At 36.8% G+C, this 12,717-nt stretch overlaps 1 protein-coding gene across 2 annotated transcripts in view; it reads left to right on the top strand.

Moving 5' to 3' along the window:
- LOC129269653 (eukaryotic translation initiation factor 3 subunit L-like) overlaps positions 1-12,717 on the top strand; it is a 35,833-nt gene that overhangs the window by 3,604 nt on the left and 19,512 nt on the right. For both annotated transcript variants that reach the window (XR_010294757.1, XM_064105186.1), the window contains exons 2-8: positions 4,795-4,837; positions 6,245-6,407; positions 8,021-8,100; positions 9,037-9,098; positions 10,611-10,680; positions 11,605-11,681; positions 12,529-12,609. Coding sequence is in view for 1 of the 2 variants with exons in the window: in XM_064105186.1 (XP_063961256.1) it covers positions 4,795-4,837; positions 6,245-6,407; positions 8,021-8,100; positions 9,037-9,098; positions 10,611-10,680; positions 11,605-11,681; positions 12,529-12,609 (576 nt within the window). In the remaining variant the exon portion in view is untranslated. The remainder of the gene's footprint in view (positions 1-4,794; positions 4,838-6,244; positions 6,408-8,020; positions 8,101-9,036; positions 9,099-10,610; positions 10,681-11,604; positions 11,682-12,528; positions 12,610-12,717) is intronic.

Below are 12,717 nucleotides of genomic sequence, written 5' to 3'. Positions count from 1 at the left end.
ATTAACGAACAAGTGTCTCCTTACCTTTTTAATAATCGAAATCACCGTCTGCTTCTTCATGCCAAACGAAGTTTGACTTGTAACAGAGCTTCCAAGTCTCCCGGATCCTGCGGGAGAATACTGGATTTCGATCCAATCTCCCGTTCTCCCGACCCCGTGCCAAAATCTCCCGGATAATTGTGATTTTTAGCTGTTAAATTGTAAAATTCATACAAACGACTGTTTTACGAGTCTAGCATGTTCAACTCCCTTTACACCCACGTGGAAACTCCTTATCACATTTTCATTTTACCCAGTTACTTTTACCAGTTTTTGTATAATCGTACATTGATTTCCAATGTAAATGAAGATAATTTTACCGAACGACTGGTGAATTAGTCTAACAAGCAATTTTTTTTCTCTGGTTCTGCAATGTGCATGTGCGTGATGGAAACACTTTAGCGGCACTCCATGCCTATGCCCCCCGACGCGCCCCGGCGCGGCACTGCCTGGTCTCCGGCAGACTGCGCCGTGGCAGGAGGCTATGCGAGAAGGGAAGTCCGATGTATTTTTCGGAAGCTTGTGTGCGCTTTATTCGAGCTGAAACAGTGGATCAACGATGGGTTACTATTATAATTACACCCTGACTTTTAGGAATAATTTTATTGACAATCCTGAAGAACAGAAGCAAAGTGGAGATTTTTTTTGCCTACTTTTACTTGGGTTGATCGGATTCGAACATTTTCTCTTTCGTGAGTGAGCTAGCCTGGCGCTGGCTGGCTGTGCGTGCTTGCTACAAAAAGGCAATTTTCACAGGAATCCCTCGGCCCTCAGACTTTAAACAGGCCACATATAAGTCTTTACAGGGCCAGGCAAGCTCATCTTCCACCACTGCAGCCCTTTCCCCCTCTGGACAATAAAGGTATTTTCTTGTTGAATGCATTCTTTTGTGAATCATTTTATGTTCTACTGACTGTATTGCCTGAAATCAGGCTTGAACTTATTTTTTTAGTCAATGACAGACAATTCATCATTTCATGAAATCTCTCTAATGTGCATTTAATCTATGTGCCAAAAGTTTTGATGGTTTAGACAGCTGTCGGATACTATCAAATGTTGTTTCTTAATGAGTTTTGCTACCCAAAACTCCCGTCCGTGGGACATTTCGCCGCGCGCTCCCTCACAAAATCATACCTCCGGAGGCTCCGCGAAATCTTCTGGATTCTATCATCCCAATGTTGGCAGCTCTGTTGTAAGGATTCCTTGCCCTAGCCTGTGGTGCTTTTCCTTGTTGCTGGTTCGTCGATTGGCTCAAAGTTTGTTGGGCATTGTGACTTTCTAGAATAATGAACCTTTTTCGTGTGTGGTGTGCTGATGCGGTGATCGTTCAGTGCATTAGCTGCGTTAATCCCTTGTTCAAACGAATCATATTCTCCATGTTCATAACTGTGATCCCCACTGCTATGAACTTGGTTGGTTGGAGGGGCAACATCTGGCCTGTGACTACCAGCGTAGCGGGCAGATCTACATCAATGTCACTTTCATCTTCGTATCGGATGATGGAGTTAGACTTGTCTCCTGGTGCATCTCTTATTCCTTTTGAACAGGAAACAAAAAGAGGATCTGAACAGTTTAGTGTCGCTGATCGATCCAATGGATAGTAGTTTTTGATAAGCTCGAATGTAGAGGTGATTACATTGTTCTGGCCAATCATTCGATTTCGCCAAATTATTTCTGAAAGTTGAGCTTCGAAATTTCCGAGTGATGTCCCGTTTATTTGTCTAAAGTGTGACTTTACGTGTTTCCAGGCACCCTCTATTCTATTGGTATTCACACTTATTATTTCTCCAGCGACTACATTTCTGTATTCTTTTTTGAATGAGTATTTGTGGCAAACTGTGAAGTGTTCATATCCTATGTTGTTCAGATTTGCGTAGGCCGACCATCTGTCACTGAAAATTCTTGCCCCCTTTTCAACATGTCTCTCAATTAATGTGATCAAGGTTTTCTCGTCTCTATGATCCACAGGATATAGAACGATGTTATTGGTTGACCTTTCAACTATTCCAAATATCCAGACTTTCTGGCCGAGGTTAGGGTTTCCTTTGTGATACTTGCATCGTTTTCCAAACAAACTCTCGTCAATTTCGACATCCCCTGAAAACTTGTAGCTGTTCCAGCTATTCTTATAATAGAGATCAAACACGAACTGGCGACAAAGATCTCGAATATATTTCGCCCAATTGACGGGAGTGTGGCCATAAAACATGTACCAGACATAATAGATGCAGTTCGCAAACTCACTTGAAGTGCCCAAAACCAAATAAACACCAATATGTCCCGGACATCAAACCTGGTGTTCTCGAAGAATGAGAATCTTGTTGAGGTGTAGCTTCGATCATGTGGATTATCCTTACTTCCTCTGCACCTCCACACATAACCCAAACGTCGCCTTTCCTTGGTTATCATTTTGCAATCTTCATTGTAAACCTCGGACTTCATTGATCTTGCGATAAACCCATGTTCCCTCATCCATTCGGCCAAATTATCCTCTCTTTTGTCCCCAAATAATCTGAAGAAATTCCATGGATTCTGAAAATCCGTTGTGGTTGCAGTTTTTGGATCCTCCAATTTCCCCTTAAACGCCATGTTGGACTACCGTAGAATGATTCAAATAGTGGAACTGATCAAATAAAAATTCTGATATGTTTTTCTCTACGCAGAACGAATATACTCTATTGGCTTATAAAAGCGCGTATTACTTATCTCTAATAACATATCCATGGCAATGCTAATTCGCACCACATTGGGTGCTAGCGCACCCAATATGAGATGCGACAAATGCGCAAACAGGTGCATCTAGATGAGCGTACATCCTTGCCTCCTCATCTATCCTCTTATATTACTTGCACTTGATGCCCCCAAAATTGATGAAAACAGTTCCGGCAAGTAATACTAGACGTGTTGACAAAATTAACCTTGATAGCTAGAGAATAAGCTTTCTATTATTACTTGTACTTGATGCCCCCAAATTTTCCAGTTATTCAGCACGTTTATTCAGAAGTTTACATTCCACTAACCCCATTTTCCCCTCTTTTTTTATTTTCTAGCCGCGCAAGCCTTCATAACATCGTCGAATCAAATTAACCTTGTTGGCTAAATTAACCTTGATAGCTAGAGAATAAACAGCTACAAGGTTAATTTTGTTGAAATTTTTGGGGGCATCAAGTACAAGTAATAATAGAGTTTAAAACTCTATTATTACTTGTACTTGATGCCCCCAAAAATTTCAACAAAATTAACCTTGTAGCCAAAATTAACCTTGTAGGCAAAATTAACCTTGATAGCTAATGTAACCTTGAGAGCTATAGCTTGTCTCTCTTATATTACTTGCACTTGATGCCCCCAATTACTTTATTTGTTGCGCGATCAACCAAATCACGCGCGGATGGATATCAACTCGCCGATGATAAACAAGGTCGGGTCGAGGATCCACGGATCAAGGTAAAAAATTTGATGTCCCCTGGGGGCATCAAGTACAATTATGCCGAAAACAGAGTTTGAGCTCTCTGGAGAGGGAAGGTGATGGCCTGGCTAATTTTTTCTTCAGTCTACGTCTTCAGTTCAGACTTGTTTTTTTTCTTATGACGATTGATGTTGATTGTGTTGTTGTGTGCATTGTATGTTTTGCATATTATTCGGTAGTCTTGATACAGATGGGGGTTGAAGATGGCAAGTCACTCACACTAGTCTAGTGCGAGGTTAGTTATACCAACCTCGCACTACGAACATGATTACACAGTGGATTTTTTAGAAGTCGGACATCGGTAAACGTTTATAAACATCGCCAATGTTTGTTGTTTGTGTTATAGCGCCACTTTGTGGTGGATTAGTTTTAGTGTTAATGCAACGACGGTAATTCGCCCCTTGTCGGCGCCGCGGTGGAAGTCATGAGCTGCCTAATAAATTAAGGTACAATTATACAACTTGTGAGTGAAGTGTCGTTCCTTTATTGTCGCATAACAAGTAATGTTTGCCAAAACTGCTTTTTGCTACTTGCCAGGGGCATGTCTCATGATGAGATGAGCGATACGTTGTAGGAACATCCATTCTTCTGAGATTTTGGCGACAAATCAGCGCTTTCTGTTTCACGAAGGCAATTTTGTCTTCCAAGTCCGTGTCCGCGACATTGTTTGATATCGATAGTATCGGCAAAATAGTCTTCATCGTCACCTGAACCTTTTATTACGGAATCACGACTTTTCATAGAATCATATATTTCAAGAAGTGGCGATCAAATAATGTTATATTTATTACAATTGTAGAATCGAGCTTACTTTATAGGGTAAAAAGAGAAACAGCTTTAAGGACAAATCCACCCCAACAAAAAGTTGATTTGATTAAAAAAAAAAAATCAACAAGCATAACGCTGTGTTACCACTTGGGCCACATGTTATCATGCTAACACGATTTTCAGAATACCAATCGTGTTAGCCAACACCGTTTTTGTGCTAATACGGTTTTCAGAATACCGCCCTTGGTGAAAAATGACTAGTTTGTTGGTCCTGTGAGGTAGCTTGTGCCAAAATCAAAATAAAAAAAATGAACACAGCTTATTGCAGAGAAACTCACAGGTGATGTCACAAAAGTACATGTAACACTTTTAAACAACATAAGTTTTTAGGTGAAATTCATTGATGTTTTCCCTCATTTATTTGATGTTATCAAACTAACTGTTAGTGTAGGCATTTGTTAATGTCAGTTTCTTGATCATTTGTAAATCTTAATTGATTTCTGTTTTCGTTACATTTTCAGTATGACCAGTATGGATATGATGACAGATATGAAACACATACAGGTGAGTTTTTGTTTTTAATCCGATATTGCATTGAATATACATGTATGCTATTCAAAGGATATTAGAGATCATCAATTTGAAAATCTAGTCCTTTGTCTTTTAGGTGAATTCTTATTCTCTGTAGGGAAGTTTCTTATTATTACATTGGGGAATTCATATCCCTTATGGGATTATTTGTAGGCATAGAATGATGGAGACTACACATACAGTGCGCAGACCTGCCAACCAGTACGTTTTAGCTGTATTTAGTACGTTTTTGCAACCGAAATACAGCAGTACGTTTTTTCTTTAGAAAATACATTTTTTGTATTAAAAAGAAATAATAATAATAATTTTTTTTTTTACAAAATCGTAATTTATTGAGAAAAATCATCTCTATATGTCTCTATTTCATAAAACGTACACAAATATGGTTATTAGATCAATGTAATTTCAGGTAACTTGTTTTTTTTTTCAATCATTTTGTAAAAACCAGGGTGAGATATACACAAGTTTCAATGGGTTTTTTTTTTCATCTGCAAGAGCAGTGCGTATTTTAGCTTGCATGCAGCTTGAGCGCCGTGATTGGCGAGTGCGCCAAGCATTTTATTATGAAATACACTTTTTTGGGGAAAAATACAAAATATTTATCACACACGGTAAAAATACTGATTTTTTTGTCTAAATACTGATTTTGGGGGATAAGAATACTGAAAATGCAAAATACAACTTGGCAGCTCTGAGTGCGCCCAAGAAATATTACAACTATTATTATTACATATTATTACAACTTCCATCAGTTTTCAACCAATGGTCATGAAATTTGGCTCACACATTGATCATGAACATATGTAAAAAATTAGCCCAAAATCTTGCAGTTTGAACTACTTCATGTGCTTTTAACCAATTCTCATGATATTTAGCTCACACATTGGTCTTGGGATAATACGAGGCAAGACTTTTTTTCCCATGTGTTGGAAACTGTTGCCATGGTAACGACATACAACGGGGGTATTAGTCACCTTCAGTGATAGTTCCGAGTTTTTTTAGCTTATAAAGACCATGCTGTTGGGGGGGGGGGGAAGCGGCCCACTTACCACTCCCAATTAACTACATCAGGAGGAGATACTCACGATATACATTAATTTGCTAATAAATAATAAACAAAACCAGGGAGAAAAAAATACATGGGGGCTCGGGGCGATTTCGCCCCTGAAATGCTCAATATAGCCCTGGAAAGTAAAAAAAAGAGCCCTTGAAAATCTCCATTCATTGCCATGTTAAAGCTCATCCAATGTTGCTAATTTGGGTTGTAGATTGTGAAAAGTAGCCCCCGAAAATAAAATATGAATTTTTTCCCTGAACAAATAAATTATAATAATCACATATCTAGAAATATCCTACTCAGAAATTTCATCCCTTTCTCAGGTGACCCAAGCAAGGACTTTGCGTACCGTGACCGCGATGAGTTCTCTCGACCGAGGAACGCTAGTTACATCGTCCCCGAGGACATCAAGCGATTCCTCTTAGACTTCCAGGGCAACATCCGAGACAAAAATGTCTACGAAATCAACCATTGCTATGAATCAACGTGAGTTTGAAATTACAATGGACTCTATATAAGTCGACCTTCCAAAAGTTGAAGCATTAGTTCAGATCAGGGCCCCATCTTACAAAGAGTTATGATCGATCCAGTTAAAGGGATTGGTTAACATTGGTTTGACTTTAAAAAAATCTGAGCGAGAAGGTCACACTTGTCACCTGTGTCTGTGATATGTTACAAAAATGAAGCCCAGAAAAAATTGCGTTCGAAAATAATTATTTAGTGCTTCAAAAATTGAAATATAAAGTGACCGAAAACACCATCTTAATTTCATTCCATACACTTATGTGTACTATTTAGGCGTCTAGCCTATAAGACGCCTATTTACAAAATCGGGGTTTGCCTTGTAGTTTTAGCTTTTCATTCTCAATAATGGTTGTTTTCAGGGTTTATTAGTTCTAATACATGCACTTGTACACATGTTTCATCTTGGTTTGAGAATTTTTTAAATCGGCTGCTCACAAAGTTAAACAATACCTTTAACCAAAACTATGGAAAGCCAGCAACGTCAACATCTAAACTGTATGTTCAAAATATTTTCAAAATATGATGTATATTCATACATTTATTCTTCTCTTGAAGATTCAGTGTGATTCTCTTTGTTTACTCAGGATAGTGTGCAATAGAAAAACAATTATAGTATTGATGGATTCCCATACAGTTGAGATTAATTCGATCTATCGTAACTCTTTTTTAAGATGGGACCCAGTATATGCAAAACACGTGTTATTTTACATCATTTAAGTTTGCCCAAGTGAAATCAATTACTGTGGTACCAGGACTATTCGACTTAGGCAAACTACAAATGCTCATAACTTTCTTATTATTCATTCAATTTTTCTCAATCTTTCGTTTATCTGTTTCTTTGATTTTTCTGGGTTTGCACAAGCTATATTGTTTCAAGGGTTTCATTTTCCTTTAATGACAAAAACTTGTATTTAATTTTAAATACCAGTATAAGTGCAAGTACCAATATTCAAGTGCATAGAGACTTTTTTGTTATGTGTTATGCACTATATAAATACTGACCATTATTATTATTAAGTTACATGTATTGACTGAAGCAACCAGGTTCAGGGGCCTGTTTCATAAAGATAAACAAATATTGTAACTTTGCCATTATTGTGGGCGCGGCGTGGTCTAGTGGTTCCTACTCTCGTCTTTCAAACAGAGGGTCGTGGGTTCGAATCCTAGCCATGGCGTGTTTTCCTTCAGCGAGAAATTTATCCACAATGCGCTGCACTCGACCCAGGTGAAATTAATGGGTACCCGGTAGGATTGATCCCTTGCATGCACTGAGCCCCGGTGATGGTAGCTCGAGCTAAAGCGGGGGGAAGGGTAGCAAGGGCTTTGTATCCTCAGGCAAAAAGCGCTATATAAATCCAGCTATTATTATTATTACTATTGTAACTGCTATGGCAACAGGGCTGAGCAATCAATCATAATCAAGGTTTCCATGGAAGTAACAATAATGGCAAAGTTGCAATAGTTATTAGTCTATATGAGTGGGACCCATACCTTATTACATCCTTTTGGTATTTTATTTAATTTCTTTGTTGTGTAAATTTATGAACTATATAATTCTCACTCTTTGATCACAGTTTTAACAAGTTATCAGAAAGCTACTTTAAGAATTCACCATGGCCCTCTGCTGAAATAGTAGCAGAAATCGTTCAGAATGGTAAGTTGGCTGACAGGAAGGAATAGCAATTTAAAGGAGTTTATTCTGGATACATTGGCCAGTATACAGATCCCCAGTTTAATGTTAACTCTGGTTTAAGTCTGGGCTAAACTTTTGGGAAGCTTGAAGTGTCAAATGTTTGTTTACACTGGTTGCTGTTTGTCATTTTACTTGGGCCTTTCTTATGTTTTAACAGTAAGGGATAGTATTGTATTTCATCATTTATCTAGGTGGTATAGTACCATAATGCATTGAGTGCAAAATACGATGCTAAATTGATCAAGTATTTATGAAGATTTGCGTCACATTTGGCTGCCCGTAGTATAGTTCAAGTTCAACTTTATTCAATTCCAATGAAAAAAAAAAATTACAACACGGATAAAAGCATGCAATTCAAAATAAAATAAAGCAATTAAATAACATGTACATACATCTTGGTATAGATAGCATATTGAAACTAGGTATAGCTGTAAAAAACCATAGAGGTCTTGTCAAGACAGCTCCCTTTATAGCATAAAATTTGATCAAATAATGAATGTGGAGAACAAATTCAATGAATATTCATAAAATGAAAATGAAAATGAATGGACTGCAACTAGACAAGATTTCAAATTAAGCCCAAGTTCAGGATACAGGACATTGATTTTTCCGAGGATTTTCTCCCCTCTCCTGACTTGGCAATGTACAAATTAAGTGGGGTTTGTGTCTATCATCAGGTAAGGATTTCATGAGACAGATATTGATTTTCAATAACTATCGTTATAAGCTATCAAAATATCTGCTTCTGATTGGCTCAGATTTAATTTAATCAAATCTAAATGATATATTTTGTTGTCAGAGAAAAATAACCATTAATCTTTTTTCATATATGTATATATTGTAATCTAATTTGTTTTGTTTCTTTTTTTCTTTGAATATTGTTTCTTATCTCTGCAGATGAAATATTTCTGATCCTTTACAAAGAACTGTATTACAGGCATATCTTGGCTAGGACCCAGGTAAGATAAATTTGTACATAAACAGGGGAGCAAGTCACAAAACAAAAAGTCATTGAGTTTCACCAATAAACCACTATTAGCGAATGAAATCTTTGCATCTGAGTGGATCAGATTGAATTAATCGGTGGAATTATCTGACGAGATACTTGATGTAATACTCCCCAGTTCCTCCAACTCTGATGCCAGCAAATCTATAAATATCCAATAAGCCTGTTCACGGTTGTAAACTGCGCACAAGCAGAAAAAGGTCATTGGAGACAACCATGAAGGTGGCTTTCAAATTCACTGACATAGGCATTTGTGATTTGGTGATTATTCATGTATTCCTTTCAAAATATTTATCACATCCAAGCTGAAGAGTAATAAATAGAGCCTTCATAATCACTGGTATTTGACAGTAGCCTAAACAATAGTCAAATGTGCCAAAGGCAGACAATAAAACAGATTTCCAAACTTTATCCCTGATGTACTATTCTAGTCATCTGGTCTATACAATGCCTTTTGTTCTTAGAATTTGAATACTCTACCTGTAAAGCTTACGCAGCATCTACATTTGAAAATGATAGTGCTTCTCCTAATGAAAAATCACAAAGGTCATTTGAGAAAAGTTGATCATGAGCAAACCGTGAACTGGCTTATTATGATAAACTTTCCAAAGAGGGGCAGTATTGTAATTTGTGTTTATCCACAGATGATTCATTTTTTTCCCTTTGCATGATCTTGTTCTTTCTGTGCAATGTTTCTAAATCAACACTTGTCGAAGGTCACACCAACTCTGGGTCAAATATAAGTATAATTTAAGAGGCAGTGGAATGAAATAATTCATGTAACCTTTGTTGCCTCTGATGGAACAATAAATGTGCCACAAAGTCTCTCCTCCGAAGATGACGAATGGGGGGGGGGGGGGGGGTGAGTTGCACGTCATCTCAGGTTTTTTGTTGTTAGGCTTTGTAAAACTACACTGCATGAATGGAAAAAAGGATTTGCTGAAATTTTATAATGAATGCCTGTTATTAAGGCTGCTGGCTGTATGTCGGGCAGCATGAATTGCTTAACCACCATTTCTTTGATCAGTTGAATGATCAGGGAGAGGGGGGGGGGGGGGTGGGAGGTGTTCCACAAAGATTTAAATATGACTAAAGGGGATGTTGCAAGAAACCATTTGCATTCAATTGCAAATATTCTGTTGTAATGTTAACTTACAATTGATGGATCAACTTTAACTATAGCAAATCAGATTACTCTCTTTGTTTTAAAAAGCAGTTTTAGCAATTAATCACTGATTTACAATTAATTGCAAGAAGTGCGATTGTTTTAGGATTGTTTTGATCGCAAGTTTCTTGCAATGCCCCTTACGCATCGTCCTGGTTACGATGTGACCAATAGAGTGATGCCTTTTATACCGCCACTTGACTTGTTATGAATCCCCCCCCCCCCCTTGTACAGCAATGTTAATAGGCTTGCCGAAATATCTTGGCTAATGATTGCTTGATTTTTTTTTTGTCGATTCAGAGTGGTCCTGACCAGCAGCAGAGATTTGAATCTTACTACAACTACTGTAACCTATTCAACTATATCCTCAGTAAGTTTAATCTTCATAGTGTAATGTAGGTATTGTTGCATTTAGAGAGTTAGCATTTCTTTGAATGAAAGGTAAAAGACAGAAGTTGCAGCAAACAATTATTTCATGAGAAAGTCGTTTAAATCAAGGTTAATTTTTGTAATGTTATCATACATCTAGACCTGGTACATTAATGTAAACTTATCTTTTTAAAATCATGAAATCATGAAATCTCAAAATCGATAATTCTGATGATTACTAACACAGAAAAGCATATGTAGAAAAGCAGTGTATTGATATTGCTTCAAAACATACCAGACAATTTGATGGGAGTTCCGTGCTTATTTTGCTCATTTCTCAGCAATCGCATATTTTCTTCCAGAGCTAGTTGGCACATATTTTTCATTTATACATACAAACCATTAAGTGGTAATTTCATTAGATTTTGTTCGAACTCATCTTGAGATTGTTACCACAACTGGTATTTATCTTTGAATATTTCCTTTTGTAATGAGGGGATTGATTTTTTTCCCATATACGGAGGTTCTTATGCTGTTGGATCACATGTGCTTGCTTGGAATCTGTGGTCATATTTGCATGGAATTAATAAATGTGTAAACTATAGAAGTTTTGATATAGTTTTGTTTATCTCTTAAAAAGAAATGCCAGTAAATCTACTTTTGTTTATCTCTTTAAAAAAAATATAGTTTTGTTAATCTCTTAGAGAGATGACAAAAAATACTGTTTTATTACCGGTAATCTATTAAAAATGTCTCTTCAAAAGGAGTAAGAATAGTTTTGTTAATCTGTTGAAAAGGAGTTAGTTAATTTTTGTTAATCTATGAAAAGTCCTTTAAGAAGAGAGAACTAAAGAAGTATGTCATACTGATACATTTAAGTCAGCAAGTTTGCTTCTACTTGATCGATGTTTTGCTTATCTTTCAGATGCGAATGGGGGTCCTGTGGACCTGAAGCTTCCAGACCAGTGGCTGTGGGATATTATTGATGAGTTCATTTATCAGGTGTGAAAGTCACTTTGAATAATGTGATGTTTTAGTATGTGATCCTCTATCTGTTATTTTTAGAACAAGAGACATTAAATAGTACTATACATTGCTTTTAGTGATTAATTTATGATAGATCATAGATAATTTTCGTTTTTTTTGTGGGATTGAATTGAATTTATTTCCGTTAAAAACAAATAACAATACATATAAAATGATACATGTGAATTGATAAATGGAAAACGGGAGGATGGCCCTACTCAGCAGCATCAATCATGGTGCTGCTGGTCTACCGAGGGGTCCTCATATAGCATAAAAGAAAATTACTCAAATATAAATTATACACAATATAAAAATAACATACCAAAACAATAAGAAATGAAACTAATCGGTCATAAAATCTAGCCCCCACCCCCCCTACGGATGCACTGTATCCAAAGAAAAAGGAAGGTTGAATAGTAATGACAAATGAATTTGTGTTTCCACAATAGCCTTCATTATTTTATTTATGCTCTTCCTGATTCAATGTCATGATACACCAGCAACGTTATTGAAGGTACCTATTTACACGGTGTCAGGATAGCTTTATTACTGGCTAAGATTTGAATCTGTAACCTGTGAGTTGAAGTGGAGTAGCAAGCTACATTACCGCACTACCGCCAGAAATGAAAGTATAGAAAAGAGAGACTGTGAAAGAGATTCAGAAAGAACTTCCAAAGTAAATCTAAATTGTTATTGGAAATATAGAAAATTACGGAAACAAATGGAAAAAAGAGAGGTTTTATTGGTTTATGATATTATGGATGTGATACTTTAAACTTGCATACTTTATAATTTGTATTTATTCTGCTATTTTTAATAACAGTTCCAGGAATTCAGCAAGTATCGCAGCAAAATGGCCCTGAAGTCGGAAGACGAAATCACTGTTCTAAAGGGCAATCCCAAGGTATGTTTAAGTATCGGTGCTCTAAGCGAAACACACAGGTCTTTAATGGAATTGTCTTCAGTTTTGAAAAAAAAGCTACCTGTTCTATTCCAAATAGAATACTCACAA

The sequence above is a fragment of the Lytechinus pictus genome, chromosome 10, assembly GCF_037042905.1.
Source record: "Lytechinus pictus isolate F3 Inbred chromosome 10, Lp3.0, whole genome shotgun sequence".
Taxonomy (NCBI): domain Eukaryota; kingdom Metazoa; phylum Echinodermata; class Echinoidea; order Temnopleuroida; family Toxopneustidae; genus Lytechinus; species Lytechinus pictus.
This window is presented reverse-complemented; position numbering and strand designations above follow the sequence as displayed.